Here is an 18974-nt window from a genome sequence, read left to right on the forward strand (position 1 = left end):
CCTCGTGCCTGTTCTCAACAGACACGGATGAATGTGTCTAATTTATGATGATCAATTCAATGCGCATCCCATTTGTGAATTTGGGATGCATGCAGAAATGCCCCCCCCATTTGTGCGTAGGTGGTGGGAAAGGGCATCTGAATGTGAGCATCTGTGATGCACGCATTCGGATGTCCTTTGAAAATAGAGCGCAACATTTTGGTGCGCCAAAAAAAGTTTTTAAAAAGTTGCCACAATGTCTTAAAAGTGCACAGTGTATAGTGGGCGGATCGACTACTCTATGCACAATAGTAATAATGCAGCATTTACAATACATTTGTGTTCACCTACACTAGCACATGATGATAAAAATAGTGCAAGGTTTACTGTCTTGTTGCTGTTTCAGTGTTATACAAAAATTTCAATCACCAACACTTAATAGGATAGAACAAAACCTACTGGCCCTCATTCCGAGCTAGGAGGTAAGTACCGGGAAATTCCGGCATGGCGGAATGTACGACACCGCCCTGGCATCAGACCGCTATTTTCGGCCCATTCCGACCTCGCGGACACGCGCTTTCTGCAATGCCGGAAAAGTACCGAGTGGCATGCCGCTAAACGACCCGCAAAACCCCCTACCGGCATGCCGCAACACATAAATAACAACACCGCCTTGGAGGCAGCAGTGTCTGTAAATAACGGTGACCGTAATTTACGGATCCCTTAAATTACAGTCACTGGAAAAAAACGGAACCGGAAATTTCGTCATCGCACAGGAACGGAAAGGAGCGCGGCGGCCATCTTTAAAAACACAATTGTTAGGGAGAATTCTCTGTTTAGGCTGAATTTCATAACCTAGTGAGTCCCCCAGCAGCTTTGCTGGATTTCTGGAGTTTGTTTTTTTCTCTCCTGCCAAGAGTGAGACTCTTTTTCCCACTCTTGGACATGATTCATGGTATTCCTTTGATAATGTGTTTTATGGGCTATGGGGTCCTTTACTCCTCATGTGTTTTTTTTACTATATGTGTTACACAGCACCCTCCGTGCAGTGACACAGGGGTGTCATAGTGACACCCCACCATAGACTCCATACCCTGGGAATGACTACATGTCTCCCAGGGCATGTAAAGTCACCACACCATTGGCTTTACTAGTCCCAAATTATGAACAGAAACCAGTACAAACCATCATATTGTGGATGTACTGGTCGGGGCAATTCGATTGCCCCGGGTCTGTTAGTCGAGGCGGCACGTCTCCGTTCCCCCTGATCGAGTTTTGGCTGGTGGCAGTGGATACTACTTTTTATATTCGACCGCGAATATATCCCTATGGGATTTTCCCATTGTTCGAGGCTACCAACTTTAATTATTTAATTCTCATAGCCTCGAACACACCGCCGGTTTATTTATTTAATATTAATTCGCCGGTTGGTATTTTTTGCCAGGACTCGATTCTAAAATGGCGTTTGTGTTCTCTTCTGTGACTCCAACCCAAGTCGAGCCCTTTGTTCCACTTTTGGCGGGCTTCTCCACAGAAGCCCCCAAAAGTGGTGCCACTCTGTCTGGGTACCACAAGGGGTGCGGGAGGGGGTTTAGGCACCCTGGACTGAGTTACCTTGGTAAATCGAGTCGCACTCTTGTGTGATTGGCCCAAGTGCTGAGGCGGCCGGCTCACCACTTAGCATGTTTGAGTGACAGCTAGGCTGAGTGAATGGGGGTGTGCTGCATAAAAGCAGGGCTTTGGGGACTGGAACTTCAGAAGTCGCCACAGGACCTGAGAATCTGACGAGGGAGAAGCTGAGCCGACCTGCTATGACGACACCACCGGTGGAGCCCTGCGGAACCAACTCACTACTTCCTGACGACAGAGAAGATCTCCCAACTGGAGAGTCTTCTTCCCCTGACTGGTGGGCACAACCAGTTTACCTTCTTTTCCTCGCATCCCAGGACGTCTTGTGGTCGAATTGCCTGTGCCAAGCACCCCAGCACCGGATAGCCACTTACCACTGGACCGCGAACCAAAGGACCGCTCCTTTTAACTGAGAACTCCGCAGCTGGTTTCTTCCCTGGCAGTGCAACGGACTCCTGTCTTCCTCCCCGACGAGGTCCTCTCTTCCCCCGGACGAAGCACCGACTTGCATCCGCTGCCAGGAACAACTGCCCCCGCTGGAGCATTCCCACCACTTTAAGGTACTATGTCCGCCAGGCCTCCCTTTCTAAAGATTGCTACAAGGTAATAATAATCCCTTGACCTTCTGGACTGGGCTGGCCGCCTTGACCATCTAACTGGTCCCTTTCTTTTGGTCCAACGCTTTCTGAACCTTTTCGAGACTTTTGTGCACTTTGCAACCGTGTGACATTGGACACATTTCGTTCTGATCCTCTTAAAGTAGATCCGGCCTCTGAACTCTAACTTCACGGTTTGATTCTGCCTTCCTCTCTTGCTGTGTTCTTGTGAAAGTTTTGGGATCTGTTTCAATTTATATTCTGCTTTTCTCTCCCTTTTAAAAACGAATTATTAGAGTGCCATCTGCGTTAAGCGCTCACCGCTGTCTGAAAATAAGTGGGGCTTTTACTTTAGACTTGTCTAATATTCTTTTAAAGGAGTGTATATCTTTCAGTGACCGTGTTTTTGAACTGCTTAATATTAGTGCCTGTGTGTTTTACTAGATGTGGTTTTAGAGGTGGAGCGCTGCATTGTGCTGCTGTGTGTTCCGTGTTTCTGCGGTCCCTGGGAGCCAGGAGGAGGAGACTGTCCTAAACCGTATAAATTGAAAAAGAATATCTGGTGAGCCTGAGGTGTGAGCCAGTCTGCAGCATCAGTCCACATCGTTGTGTGGAAGCGCCAGGAAGTGCCTATTTTTGCTGTGAGACACCGCAGAGCTGTGAGCCTGAGGTGTGAGCCAGTCTGCAGCAGTCCGCTGCAGACGCGAAGCCAAAGCCAATGGAGCCAGAGGTACGTCCCCCGAAAGCTTTGAAAAGTCCTAAAACCTTCCCTTAAACATCACACTCGGGAGGGAAACCAAGCCCGGGAAAAAGGAGGAGTAAGTCTGACTCGGCTCCCAGACTGAGGACCACCCTCTATCCTAGAGTTGTTACAAACGGCTCAGTTATCCCCCAAACAGGCCACAAGCTTGGCTGTGACAAATATTCAAGCACCGGGGGAGGAGCCTACGACAAACATCAAACCAGGAAATGCTAACGTACCTGACTCGCGAGGGCAAGCGGAGGAGCCCAGAGAGGCGGCGGCAGCCCAGTCGGCGTCGCTGTCGGGGAAGACCGGGGAAGAAAGAGCGGAGGAGCAGCTCCCGAACGCGCAAGTGCCCGAGCCGGCGCCCGCGCCTGGGTCCGTCCCCGTTTGGAGGCGATCGGCCCGCGGCGGCGAGAAAGACATGGAACCCGACATGGAACCAGAACCCAAACAACCCGATTGGGATCGCCTTGGAGAGTTCTCCCCACCCATACGAGACCCTGTTACAGAGAGACGCGGACAGAAGCCAGAAATCCCACTGCTGGCCACATAGATGCAAGTGGAAGTGGGGGAACGGTGACAGGGTTTGAAGAAATGACAACGGACAAACCCAAAAAAAAAGAAACCCAAACGAAGCGAAATACTTCTGAGGGGGAGAGAAAAGCCCCCGTGGTGGAAGGAAAAAGGGCGGCCAATCTGCTAGCTGGAACAGTAAGAACCGACCCCATGCCTAATGCGATATCCATTCAAGCTATGATGCACGAGACGGATCGTGACAGCGAGAAAACCATGCAAGGCCGGGGTAACAATATGGCAAGGTTACCCAACCTTGCTAGAGAAGTCAGAGACACTGTGATAATCGTTGATCCAGATAAAGTATCTACCGCCTGGTTACCGCCGGACTCGTATTACCATTCCGCCTCCGTGATTCCCGGAATTACCGGGGCATTACAACCCCGGTTTTCCAGGAATCACGGAGGCGGAATGGTGTAAATCCCCATTCCCATTGAGTCCTATGGGACTCAATGGGAATCGGGATCATGGAAACACCGGCAGCATCTCGTAATGCTGCTGGTGTTTCCTCGTCCGCCTGCATGCGGGAGGTGTTAAACCCGCCAGGTCAGACCTGGCGGGAACATCACCTCCCGCCTGCAGGGGTCGGGATCAGGCAGTCCGGAAACAACGGTGGCGGCGGGTTTACCGCCACCGTTATTTCCGGACCGCCAGGGTCGTAATGAGGCCCATAGATTCGGTTGAAGAGGACTCGGACAGTGAAAAACAAACGGAGGGTGAAACAGAAGATTCTAATAAAGAAACGGACAGTGAACAACTGAAAACCGGACCTGGTCCTAAAAGAAAAAAAAGAGGTACATCGAATACCCCAGCAACAACCAGACCGCAATCAGGGAAAAAAAAAACAGCAAATACAAGATTGCCAAAAAACACCATGCTGGGGGATCAAAAAATAAGAAAACTTAACAAAAAAGGACTGCCAAATCCTCTGCTATCACGCCCATTAAAAGTTTCTTTACACAGCAACATAAAAGAAAACAAAGCATTGATACGGAAGTAACAATGCAATCCCAGCCTGCCCAAAAACAGAGGAAAACTGATGCTTCCAAAGTGGCGATAGACAAACAAGCCCGGTCAAACGGTTTTCGGCAGGAAAAAGCCACAATACCCATAAATGATCCACATATTGACAGTGGAAAAGCAAAGTGCCCAGAGACTCATAAACCGGTCCCCTCAAGCACAATTGACAACCAGAGAGGGAGGAGCGGAACTCCCCAAACTCAAAATGCCCTTAATGGGGTTCTTCAAACTATAGAGGAGATCCTCGTCTCGGATGATGACCTGGAAGAAGAGGACTCAAAGGGGGCACAATCCGATGGGGGATTCAATCGTACGGACCGGGCCCAACAAGACAGAGAGGATCGTTTGGCCTGGACAAAGCCACATCTGTCCAGGAGGTTATCCTCGGTATCACCCCTGTCATCGACGAAATTTGGATCACCAAGATACCCCACAAACACCGATAGAAATCCAAGATTCACAGGGGAAGGTCTGGACATAAACTCATCAGTAAATCTGAAAAAAACGGATAACACCCAAGTCTCACCCAAAAAGAGACGATTTAGTGAAATTGCAGTGGCTCTACAAAATGAATCGCCAAATAAGAAACCAGAAATGATTGCCATCATGTCGGCCATGACCATTGTTCTAGCTCCCTTCTGCAAGCTGTATGAAACAGTTAAAGAAAATGTACAAGACAATACAGCAATTCTTTCCAACATAATGGCAAAATTAGCCCAGATGGATTCCCGTCTACCAACAAACGCTGAAAATCCATTCAATCAGAAACCTCACTGGGAAAGGAAAATTGCAGCGCTGGAGAAAAAGATGGAGAACATGGAAAACCCGATCGGATTTAACCCAGTAAGACCGATAGAGGGACCACAGATTTTGCCAAATCGGAAAACAATGTGGGAAACCAAAATTGAAGCGCTTGAAAAAAAGATTGAGAGCTTGGAACTCTTGAATAAAAGGTCCTTAACAAGCCTATTGGCCTCCGAAGACGGGGGAGATGAGCCTGTGACACAGACAAATGAAAAAAAGAAAACTGTGCTGATATTGACTCAAGAAAAAACAGAAGGGAGGCCACTGGCCAAAGCACAAAAAACGCAGCCACCGAAAAGTGATTTGATCGTAAAGAAAGTAAATCCAAAAAAGGATGTCAGCACGTCGGTCAAAGAAGACCTGAGGGTGCAGGGTTTTGGCAAATCCCTAGCGAGCAAAAATCAACAAGATTCGAGATCTAACGCAGAGGAGACCGGCCCCACGAGATCTCCAAGAACAATAGAGGAATTTCTAGGTTGTACAGACCTAATGAACATCTCTACTCACTCAGAAAAGGAGCTACTGGAACAAAAGGAATCCACAACAGTAGTGGGGGTGAAAAACCCCTCAGATCGATCAGAAGGTCACACAGCCAAGCCCAAAAGGGACAGGGATCGACCAAGCCAGAGGGAAAAGAGAGTACCAAGCCTGCCAGCTTCACAAGGAGCGGGCAATCAAGCAACTCCGGAAAACGAGAAGCTTTAGACCTATGCGTCAAGAATAAGAAGAAGCCCTCCTCAGTCGAGAGATCACCGTGAAAGAGCGGATACTCAAAGAAGCCTGCGGAAGTACCGACCAGAAAAAAATGAATCGGAAAGTAGAAAGGAATCCAAAGAAGAGATACGAGTTTTTAAGCTGGAACAAAAAGAAGTGGAGAAAAACTTCCGCATTCTAAATCGATCAACAATACTTCAAATAAGAAAGAGAATGAGAACCTTGAAAAAGATCAGAACAGAGGACCTCCTGCTTGTTGAACCCTATCATAGGGAAAAGAAGGCGAAAGCATATCTACATTTAAAAGCAGTTGCCATCAAACATATCGACGAGTCAGTCTACGAAGAATTCGACCAACTGGACTATTCCCTGATGGAACATAAAAGCAATACGGACAGTCAAGCCCCTCAAGAGGGAAAGACGGAAAAGCCTAAACGCCAATACCACTATAGATCTAAAACAGAGGACCTATACCAGCAAATCCGAGGGTATAAGCCTCAGGAAAGGCAGGAGACGTATAGACGTCCATACCATCAAGGCAGAAACATAAAAGGGCCCAGGGACCGGGCGGAGAGAGATCACACAAATCAAAGGCATTACCAATGCACTAAAGATCAGTCCGACTGTACGGGGATTCTACAAGCTACAACAAAGAAGAACAGAGATACTTCAGAGCCCACACCAGGTCAGATCGTGACCGTTCAGAGGACACGACAAATAGAGAGGTCCCGCATCAGGAAAAAATGGCAGACGAAAGACATCCGAAAGGCCCATGGAAGTGGCTAATGACAAACTGGTTGAAAAAGGACGGTAAATAGCAACGACCAGGGTTAGCTTGCCTCAGCGACTCCAGCGAAAATTTCCACGATAAAAGCAGCGAGCAACCCGTAAAGGAATCCTATATTTTGGGCTCATGGAACACAAGAGGCCATATGCATCTCACGACACCCGGAGACGTCGATCTGGGTTCTTACGACATCCTGTGCCTACAAGAAACCTGGCTCGTCTGCCAACCAGTTCTCGATGGGTTCTCGGTGATAATCTCCCCCGCAGTCAAAGGCCTTTTAGGTAGACCGTCATCGGGTCTTCTAACTGCCATAAAAACAGGTACGGGGCTGAGCGAACCAAAAAAGTGGAAACTTTTTTGGAATGCTAGTCATCTTGACCTCGCAAATCCAGGGAAAAGCCGAGAGGGAAAATGGCTTTCAGAAGACAGTGGCCATAATAAACTGTTACTGGAATCCCCAGAGAATGTCAACCAAAACTTTCTGCGATAACATCTCTGAAACGATAGACCAGCTCTACGCAGAATTCGACAGAATAGAGCTCATCGTATGAGCTCATCATATGCGGAGATCTGAATGCTAAATGTGCTCAGGCTCTGGGTGACAAACAATGCGCTGCCGCGCAGCGGGGATGTCTCGATCCAACCATTGAAAGAGGCAAAGCCTGGAATGAAGCAATCAGCCAAAGAAATGTGCAAAATGTTGCCTCTTTGTTCCCCAATCAAACAAACAGTCTGACATGGGAACGCAACCGATCCAAAGCAACGTTGGACTACATCTTCATTTCCAATGGCCTCATTCACGGGCTGACAGGCTTCAAGGTCCAAAAGACCATCCATAGTGACCACAATCTACTCTGCTGTACCTGGCGTACTACAATCATGAGATTGAAAACGTATGACTGGCCGATCGAGACAAACCTGCAACAGACCCGCCTTCGTCTAACAGAACAAGACATTGGGAAAATCAATCAGAGCTGGGAGAAGAGAGTCAGCGATCATGCCCGGAATGACAGGAAAGAAAGACCGAACTACTTACCCTTACTTCTTTCCTTCCAGGTGAAAGGCTCAAAGAAATCGAAAAATCGCCTAGACAACAAACATACGTATGACAAAGCCTTAGTGAAAAAAAGAAAAGTCGGCCGTCGACTGCTAAGAATAGCAAAGAAATCTAACGCTGAGTGCGATTGGAAGAACTGGCGCATGGAAAACAAAAGCTATAATAACTGGCGTAAACAACACAGAGCCATCCAATATCAAAACGACGCCGAAGCAATGATACAGAAATTACAAACCAAAAAATCGAGTGAATTCTGGAGGTTGATAAAAGAGATGAACGACACCCAGTCCGCCTCTATGTCTAACGCAGTAGCAGAAGAAAATTGGATCCAATACTTTACTGCGGAATTTGAAAGTCCGACCACCGACACACTAACGACACAGCAGAACTCGGAGACATCGTGGGTCGACTTGTCAAATATTGAAGACATAGATGCATCGATACGGAAGTTGAAAACATCTAGAGCCCCGGGTCCGGATGGACTAACGAATATGGACTTAAAAATGTTTCCAGAAAAATGGGCGGAAATGATCAGCAAAATCTTCTCAGAATGTGGCAGAACGAACATGGTGCCAGAATCATGGCAAAAAGCGGTGATAGTCCCGATTTATAAAAAAGGGTCCGAGACAAGAACCGGCGAGTTATAGACCTATTGCCCTCCTGGACATTCTAGGCAAACTTTACGCCACCCGCCTCCTTGTTCGTTTTCGAACATGGGAAAAAGATAGTCAGGCTACAGATCGACTCCAAACAGGCTTTCAAAAGAATGGTTGCACCTCCATCAATCTCATGCTACTCAGCATCTTGAAAGCAAAAATCAAAGAGGGAGCGCCCAAGGTATACCTAGCTTTCGTGGACCTCTCCAAGGCGTTTGACAAGATTGACAGACAAACTCTTTGGGCTAAGCTTCAAGGTTGGAACTGTCCTGCAAGTATACTGGACCCCATAAAAGCCCTCCATTCGAACACTAAAATAAGAGTCAAACTAAACCAACAGGGCGCGCTCTCAGAGGAGATAAATGTGAACCGAGGAGTTAAGCAGGGGTGCCCTCTGGCGCCGGCTCTGTTTACGGCATTCTTAGGCGATTACCAACTCTCCAAAGAAAAAATTAGATCTTTTCCCCCTAAAATCGGGAAAACTGAGATCCCTCGGCTGCTTTACGCAGACGATATTATCGTGATCGATCAGACAAAAGTGGGCCTTCAAAGAAAACTTTCCAATCTGGAGTCCTATATTGTGGAAAACAACCTTGAACTCAACAAAGCGAAGACTAAAGTTATGGTGTTTGAGAAAGTCCCCAGCAAAAATACAAAGAATCTAAAGATCTACATGGATAAGACCAAAATTGAAATTGTAACGAGTTTCAAATACTTGGGGATACAAATGGACAGCTCCGGAGTAGAAAAGAGCCTCTTAAACCAACTATGGGAAAAAGCGAAAAGGTTAACGACCCAAATAAGAGCAGTGGACCGCAAATACGGAAAATTTTCCTTGATTCCGGCCATAACATTCTATAACGCAAAAGTGGTCCCAGGGTGGACGTACGGAACAGAGGCGGCGTTATACCTCCGGCGGAATACTTGGAACAAACTGGAAGGCGACCTGTGGAAAGCGGTCTTAGGTCTACCTAAATCCACTGCTATGCCGGCGATAATGAGAGATGTGGGCCTCATATCATTAGTGTCAACGGTCGATCAAAGCGCTATGCGCTTGTACAGACGAATCATCATGTCAGACATGTTACCGATATACAACATCATTCGAGAAGAAACTGAATTAGGTAAATGTGAGGCCCTGAACAAATGGGTGAATGCCAGAAAGAATGACCTGGATAAAATCGAATGTACGGAGGAAGATCTGAAAGAAAATCCGGACCGAATTAAAAGAAAAATTGAAAACATGGACTGGATTTTGACAACAGAGAAAGCGGTGGGGAATAAACTTTTTAAACATCTACCCCCGACTTTCAACAAGGGAAAAAAACCCTTGCAATACTGTGCAAAGTTCCCAAACAAGAAGCTGAGAAACTCGATTATGAGAGCCAGACTTAATCTCCTACCTACGAGAGAGATTATAACAATCAGAGGAGATGGTGTCGAGAAGCGCTGTCGATTATGTAAAGACGATCTAGTCATCGAGACTTTGAAGCACCTGGTGATAGAGTGCCCCAGCACGACAGAAAGTACAAAGCTATACCTCCCCTCATTGGCTGAAAACCTGTGGATTTTTCAAACAGATGAACTATGGAACAGACTAATCTCTGGTGAGAACACAAAATGGAGCCAAGCCCTGGCCAAACTGATCGAACTCGTGTTTGATCATATAAACAGTCTACAGCCTGAGGGTGGCCCGGTCTTGGGTTCTGATCCAGCGGAAAGATGACCTAACTCCGCCATGTCAGCGGTCTCTCTCCTGCGACTGAGGCCTGGCCAGCCCCCCCTGGGGAGGTTTTTGCATGACCCTCCTTTTCTTGTTGCTACTAGCGGAACCGAGAAGGTTTTGACAAAACTTAGTTATAACTGAGTAAAGTTCAAATAAATAAAAAAAAAACTAGATGTGGTTTTAAATAAATAATTATATCTCTTTTACACCAAGCTCTGGTCAGTGTTTGCTTGTTCTACTGTGTTCTTTTTGACCTATTGTGAATACTCTGTATACTGCCTAACTCTTCTTGAGGGAAGTCTGACTGCTCAGCCACAGCTACCAAGTGAATCTGTGTGGTGCAGACTGCTACCAAGTGGGTTTACTGCCAAACACCTGTAGTCTTAAATCTTTTGCAGTGGTCCCAGAGGGAACTGCACAGGTTTCTGCCTAACAACAATCCATTGCAATCCTCATCAGCCAGCACCCTTGGGAGCAAACTGAAGTGGGGAAAAGGATCACACTACAAGGAAGAATGCCAAAAGCCCCAAATAAGACTGCGGACCGGCTCCGCAAGAAGAAATTCAGCCATGAAGAACTGCATGCCATGGTGGACTACCTGGCAGAGCATGCTGACGTTGTGTTCAGCCCTGACATGCGGGGAGAATCCATCATCCGGAAAAAAAACATCTGGGCTCAAATCGGCCAGAGGGTGAGCGCTGTAGGCACCACCCCCCGCACCCCAAGGGACTGTCGCAAGCGGTGGGATAACTTGCGGGTACGGGGCCTCCTCTCCGCAAACCGGACTCAGGCTATGCAGACCGGAGGGGGCCCAAGTTCCCCTGTCAGATTTGAGCCTTGGGAGGAGACATGTGCCGCATTGATTGGTACCGAATCAATTGAGGGCGTCGGCGAGATAGAGTGTGGGGCAACGTCGTCTGCCGAAGGAGGTGAGTGTCCAAAGTCTACACTGCCAATGGCCATTGCATGATTAAAACTCCCCCAAGGGCCATCAAAGGCACCTTCTCATGTTGCCTTCCCCCATCCAACACTTCCCCCATCCAACTAATGCAGAGCCAACTGCCACGCAATCAAGAGCCAAGTGCAAGTACATAACGCACATCAACCATAGTGCATTAACTTGCACATCCCATCATGCACACTGTGCAGCTGGTTTGGCAGTGTGCCAGCCAGACTGCACATTACCAGGCCATTACGAGTCACTCCGAAACCTGCGTACATGTCATACTCATGCACATGTACCACTGCTGTTGCTACACCCAAAAGGCCACAAAGCCCAATTGACAGAAATGTGAATGCAGCCATGTATGCAATTAGGACATCATACAATCACTCATGTTGGCCCTCTCTTCTACCCCCACAGGCACTGATCATGACAGTGGTGAGCCACAGTCAAGCCACCCAACCACCTCCATGGGCAGTGGCAGGGTCCGGCGCATTCCTGCACCGAAGAGAACACCTACCCTGGCTCTGGAAAGGCCAGTGGAGGTCGCACCACCCCAATCCCTCCCAGCATCGGTGCCTGCCACAATGCCCACCCCAACCTCGGCACAGTCCAGCATTTCTGGAGAGGTTGCAGCTACAGGCCCCATGGAGAATGTGGACAGCCCTCCATCCATCTGTGGGGTGTCCGAGGATGAGTACTATCTGACAGTCCACACCCGGAGCTCTGCAATGTCCCGCGGGCCTCATGCAGTGACTCTGGAGATCCACAAACACCTGCCCGTAGTCCTCCTACCGGCACGCAGGGGTACGAAGATCGTGGGCCAAGTCCACCAGTACAGTCCTCGCCAGAGCACGCAGGGCCACGTCGATTGAGCGATGGATTCCCATCATTTGGCACACGCCGTGCAAATAATCTCGCTGATCTAATCAATGAGTTCATGGAGGACAACCGCCAGGCCAGGGTAGAATGGAAAAATGAACTCAGGGACATGCGCCAGACACTCACTGACAGCACCAACAGGCTGTGTGAGACAGTCACTGACAGCACAAACCGTTTGTGTCACATAGCCAATGCCCTTGAGGCTGCCCAATCAAATCCGCAGTATCAGCAGGAGCAAACACCCTCGGCCAGTGGGGCCACACCAGCAAGCTCACCAAGACGCACTCTGCGTTCCATGCGGCGCAGGGACATGCCTCCCCCGGGCCCTGGGAGTATGAATTAATGGTCAATGCTGCCACATGTGGCCTGAACGTGCTACATGGGACTAATGTTGTGGAGCTGGGGGGAGGGGGGTGGGGGGTGAGGGTTTGTTGTGGAGTTGGGGGGGAGGGAGGTGGGGGGGAGGGTTTGTTGTGGAGTGCGGGGAGTTGGGTGGGGGGGTGAGGGTTTGTTGTGGAGTTGGGGGCGAGGGGGTGGCTGGAGGGAATGTTCACAATCATCCATTCTTTTCAATACACTATTGGTGTTGCAAAGTTTAACCATTGTGGACATTCATCACGTCTGACAGTGCATGGTCTACAAGTATACACAAACCCAGTGCCCTGTGTGCCCATGTAATGCCACCCTCTGCTGACTTGTGTTCTGGTTATTATGTCAAATCATTGTTTGGCACACGACATGTCCCTCAAGTGCACCGCCTCCATGATGCTTTCTTGCCACTTCCTCCTCCTCCTTCACTCCATCTTCATGTGCTGCTAGCAGTCCCATGTCAGGGGACAGAGACACAATCCAAGGGATGCACATATTGTTCAGCTTTACACATGACATGGGGATCTTGGACACCACATATCAGTAGATGGGTCCCCCACCAGTCCAGCTGCGCTAACTCATTTGTGCCTTACGCAAGCCAGGTGACTGCTTCATCTACACGCATGCACAGGTATGGCCAGTGTTTTAGTGCTCCCTGGGCCTGTTCTGTGGGTTACTGACAGGGGTCATGTACCATGGTGTCAAGGGACAGCCACCAACACCTGCATGTCTAGCCAATTAAGGTAAGTGTTTGAACTGTCATGGTAGAGAACTGAACTTGGCTGACATGGCAGCGTGTAACTGATGGCCATACGCACATGTCCATGGATGCCTTTCGCCCATTCATGGCCACATTATGTGTCCAGTTCAATGTAATGCTGTAGGGGGGTGCGTCTACAAGATGGTCCATGTACAATGGCACGGACATCTCGTGGTACATGCTTCGTTGATGCATGCAGCAGTCCTGATGTTATGTCCATGTAGTGCTGTGTACTGTGTGAATACGTAGTTGGGTGTGTTGGATGTAGTGAGTGGCTCGTAATCTTCATACTGCTCTGATCCATACTATGGTGAATTCCAACACTCCTATGGGTGTGCCAAAACGGTGACGTGGTGTTGTATCCCTGCTGCCCTCAGTTCAATCCACTCCCATGGATGAGTCTCCATTGTGGTGCCATGCTGGGGCCAGCCACATTGTGCATATGCAGAGTGTCTTCCTATATGCCCTTACGATTGTGGTGGCCACCAATGAGTGGTGCATGTGTTGTGGTATTTGGCCTTGTCAGATGTCTGAAATGTTGTGTTTTGTGTGTGCCTTACTCCATCGATGTGGAAATCTGTACTCATGTGCCGTTGCACTGGTTCTGTGGCAGGGTGGTTGGTGGGGTGCACATCGTGCACCGGCTTCGTCATTTCAACCCAGTTTGTTCATGCAGGCACTCACCTCATGGCATCAATGCACTGGCATGACACAGTCAGACGACTCACCAGGCAGCCAGGCACGTCATCCTGCATGTCGCCCCATGCAGCACGGTAGCGTGGTGATCAGCTGGCCCATTGAGTCATGAGTTGTTCCTTGATGTCGGGCCCACCCATGTGTGATGTTCTTGGTTGCGTTGCATTCCATCTGCACGTAGGGGGAGTGGCATTGCTTGCAGTTGCTATCTGCCACCTGCATGCCATGCTGGTCCACCTAGGACACGTGAGTGCTGTCAGGGGCACCCATGTCATTTGGCATGCCTGCCAATGCATGGGGGCTGACTTTAGTGTTGTATATCTCCTGGGTAGTCCATGTTTGGGATTTGTAGGCCCTTGTGTGCTTGGGGTGGTGAACCAGCACTTGTTTATGTGTCCGTGTAAAGGACGGTTGTGACATGCCATGCATGGGCCCCACTGTGTGCTGGTAGGTGCATGTGGCATGGGTGTGGGGCACAGGCAACACCTTCAGTTGTGCCAGGATAGCAGTGTGTATTTGTAAATTGCTCGCTTATCTCGTTATTTTTCAGGCCAAATATGGTGGTGATGGTGTCACAGTCAAGCTGGTAGGGGGTGTGTATCTGCTCAGGGGTTTCCTGGGGGACCGGACCTGCTGCGTGGGAATGGGGGCTGCTGGGGTGGTGACGGAAGCTGCACTGGTGCTGCATGCTGGGCCTGTCTCCCCCTCCTTCTTCCCCTGTGTCTCCTCAATGGGGGGGGCTGAGGTTGTTGGTGTAGTTATTGTGGTTGTGCCCTTGTTGGCACTATTGGTCTCATCTTGGTGTGGGAGGGGGTGTGGTGTGTGGGTGTGTTCCTTTTCTGCTATGGCAGACTCCATTGCCTCCACCTGTGCTGATTGTGTGCAACTGTGGCTCTGGGAACCACTGCTCAGGGTTATTTACTCCTTCTCTGAGATGCCTGTATGTACTCCATGCCGGTAAGGTACTTTACGGGTTTGAGGAGGCCGTAATTTACGTGTGCTCCTTACTTGTGATCAGCTCCGGTTTACACCATGCCGCTAATTTCGGAATGGTGGGGCGCACGGTGCCGTAATTAGCAGTCTGAGGGGTCAGAATAGCCTGTAGCGGTAAAGATGCCGGTAAATCATTACCGGCATGGTTTTTACCTTACCTCCAACCTCGGAATGACCCCCACTGACTTTCCACTGACTTTCCACTGACTTTCCAGCTTTTAAAGCTTCAGTGCATTTATCTTCTTACCGTGAGCTCCTGCTTGATGTGCTCAATTGTGGCTTCAAGAGCTCTCGTACCTCGAGTGGCTTCATCCTCAACAGCCTTCACAGTCTTCAGCAGGGATGTGACATTGGTAACCATGATCTGAAAGCAAAAAAAAACTCAGTTGGGAATGTGAACTAAATATTTAATGAACAACAAGATCTGCACAATGGAGAGTTATGACTGTCATCTCTCAAAGTGGCATTCTTTTTACAGAATTGTAATGGGAGAGAGCTGAGCGGCTTTGACACGGCCACGCTGTCTGTCCAAATGAGAAAAGAACTGACAGTGTCCAACAGAAGTAGTTGAACAACTAATCAATATTTTGTTTAATGTAAAACTCATGAAAGAATGTACAACAATCCCACAATTAATCATAAACCATAAATCATACACCACATTCAAACGCATTCCAAATCATTTCAAAGATACAAAACACTACATCTATGGAGAGCCAACTTAAAAGTAAAGCTGACGGGCTGTGGCCAGCAGCGCCGTCGATGCGGACGGTCTGCTGATGGGCTCTGGGTAAAGACCGTCTATAAAGAAATAATGAAGGCGCTTCCAGCTGGCTGTAGCTGCTCTGACTCCTAGCACTGTGAATCGCAGGGTGCCAGGCATGATCAGAAGGGCCTGCGGCCCAGCAGCGGAGACATCACCTTCCTAAAATGGCACAGTGGCATTTTCAACACGACCAGTGGGACCGTATAACCCTTGCGGGCTACTGGACTAACTGAGGGTGGCAGGGAAGTGCAGACATCGAGGACACAAGCCCTGCATATCTATCCGCTCCACCGCCCGGCCGGACCGTGGAGAGGAGGCGGTATCGGAGGAGAGAGTGAGGGACAGACACTCCCCCACCCCATCGGAAGCACGCGCCCTGCAGAAGTCTGTTGGCGCTCAGGGTGAGTGAGCCTCCCCAGTCCCCAGAGGCCCGATGCATGGAGGGGCACTCTCTTTCTCCACCATGATGTCCCAAAACCGGACTTGAGAGGGAGAGTCACATGGAACACTGCGTGGGAGGAAGCCTTCCCACTGGCCTGATCGCCGGAGCAGACATCGGCAAAGCAACAGCTCCGGTTGAGAGATAGACACGTCCCCTGCATTTTTATTTTTTTATTAATGTTTTTAGTTTATATTCAATCAAGAATAAACTTTTGCATATAGAAAAAACACAAGATTAAAATAACATTTCCTAAAACCAACAATTACAAATTAAAAGTCTCTTTCCCCAGTATATTTTAATAAAGGAAAAGTTCATCAATATAAAAAGTTACATACAGATGCATGATACCACCATTTATATATGCTGGAAAAATGGCGCATTTCTACTTATAACCTCTGTGTTTTCCATATGGTATCTCCTTTAGTTGATAAAAAAAATTGCAGTACATGTCTACTCCATCGCCTTTTGCCATATATGATGGGCAGCAGCATTATATACTATAGATTCTGCCCTTATCAGGTCTGACCAAAATTGGTCACTACTTATGTTCTCCATATTCCTAATATGCCTGCCATAGCCTTTGGTATAGAGGGGCTTCAAAGCTGTACGGGCAGTCAGTAGATGTGGTGTGGTTTCCACCTCAATATCACAATGTCTACACATTATATCGTCAGCTTGGTGTTCCGTTCTGATCCACTTGTTCATATATTCTTTAGTGCCCAATATATTCAGTCTTAATTGCAATGTAAAACGCCTAAGAGATGGATTAGACCATTTTGTTAAGTAGGTTCTAGGTTTTCTCCCTTCAAATCCTTGATGAGAGTACTCTCTGTATCTACTCAATTTACACAAGTTGTCAATGTCTTTTATCTTATCCATTTCCCTGGATTTATTTTTGATTACTGACTCGTAATCCGGTCGTTCACATATTGTTTCTATATTTAGACCCAGTGACAGTAAATAGGCTTCCGTAAAAGTACTCATATTATTGTTGAAATAGTTGGGACAGGCGCCTTTTGTTATTTTTCCCATTAACTGAAGCAAGGGATTTGTGCCAGCTACCCCTTTACTAATTTTTAGATATAAGAGTGATTTTCTAATAGCCCAGCTTAAATATAAGGACTCTAATCCATACTCTAATCTCAGGGCCTCCACTGGCACTCCCTTTGGCATGTTAATTATGGACCGGAGAATTTTACCTTCCAGTTTGGATAACTACCTGATTTCCTTTTCTGGCAGTGTCTCAAGTGCATACAGTATCACCGGGCTCACACTATATTTGTACATTTGTAGGAAGCCTTCTATGTTTCCTCCACCTTTTTTCTCCACATAGGTTTTTATAGCTAACCATCTTCTCCATATCTTTGTTACGATGTATTATTTGTATTGTGATACTGATGGTGTTGCCCATATGGGAAAGCCCAGATATAGCACGTCCGTTGCCCTTTCCAATTTCGTAGCTTCCAAATACCATGATAGTGTTTTTAGCTTTCTGTTGCAGTCTTTAAGACACATTACTCTTGTTTTATTCTTATTTATGGTCATGGAGTTCTCTTCAGCATATTTTTCCAAGGCATTCAAGGAGCGCTGCAAGCCTATTTGGATCTGATCTAAGATGATTATATCATCAGCATAGGCCATTATAACCACTTTTACGCCATTTATAGTAGGTGGAAAGTTTCTTATATCAGTTAGGGCTCGATCCATGTCTGCAGTGTAGAGGTTATACATGATAGGACCCAGGGCACATCCCTGTTTCAGTCCCTCCATAGTTGCGAAGAATTTTGTCGTTACTCCCTCTTGATTTAGTCGGACCGCCACTGTAGTATTTTTATATAGCTCCTGTATAAAATATAGTAGCACTGGATCAATACCCCATACCTTCAATTGGAGCCATAGTCTATTTCTGGACACCAGGTCGAAAGCGTTAGAAAAGTCTATGGGCCTCATTACACAGAAGGCGGTAATGGTTAACGGCCACCGTTAATGGTAACGGTGACCGTTAACCATTACCGCCTTACTATGAGGTCCCTTAGCGGGTTGGTGCTTTAACGCCTGCTATTTAGCCTCGGAGCTAAATACGGCACTGCAAAATTGCGGTGCCGTAATTAGCGCCTTCCCCATTCCCATAGAGCCCTATGGGGCAGAAATGGGAATGGGGAAGGGCAATGGCGGAAGGGGGATTTACCGCCCCACCAACCTTGTAATGGGGCGGTAAATCCCCTTTCCGCCAAGGCGGTGCTGGTATTTTACCGGCATGAGCCATGGCGCTAATAGCGCCTTGGCTCACCGCCTTCCGTGTAATGAGGCCCTATGTAACAGCAATATAGTATGTTATCACCTTTGGGGCGTATTGCTCTCAGAAATTGCACAGTTGCGATATTTGTTGTTCCGTAACTCTTTCTGAAACCCGTTTGAAATTGGCTCAGTATATTCTTTTTTTCTGCCCATATATTCAATATTTCCAATAGGACTCCCGCAAATAGTTTCTGACTGGCATCCATCATCGCCAACAATCTGTAATTAGTTGTAATTAATCTGTCCCCTATTTTTAATATTGGGACCAATATAGCTTTTCTCCTGCTCTCAGGTATTTGACCAGACCTTGAAATGTCCTCAAATTGCCGTGCCAATAGTCTCGCCCATAAATTTGCATCTGCTTTATATACCCGGTGCACGGGAGGCTTTTGATTTTATTATTAATCTTTCTAGCGTAGTTTCAGAAAACTCTTCTTGTAATTTGACTTTTGCAGGTACATCCAGCGTTTGCCAATCTATTTTTACTTCTCCTCCTGACGTTATGTGTAACGGAGCCTTTGGTGAGTAAAGGTTTTGGA

General features: G+C 47.8%; 1 protein-coding gene across 11 annotated transcripts in view; it reads right to left on the bottom strand.

Moving 5' to 3' along the window:
- The window catches only part of TLN2 (talin 2), a 7472684-nt gene that overhangs the window by 2550912 nt on the left and 4902798 nt on the right, over window positions 1-18974 (bottom strand). For all 11 annotated transcript variants that reach the window (XM_069624483.1, XM_069624482.1, XM_069624486.1 and 8 more), the window contains one exon: window positions 15177-15293. In XM_069624483.1, the coding sequence (XP_069480584.1) occupies window positions 15177-15293 (117 nt within the window). The remainder of the gene's footprint in view (window positions 1-15176; window positions 15294-18974) is intronic.

This window comes from Ambystoma mexicanum, chromosome 11, assembly GCF_040938575.1.
Source record: "Ambystoma mexicanum isolate Mex_15411 chromosome 11, UKY_AmexF1_1, whole genome shotgun sequence".
Lineage (NCBI taxonomy): Eukaryota > Metazoa > Chordata > Amphibia > Caudata > Ambystomatidae > Ambystoma > Ambystoma mexicanum.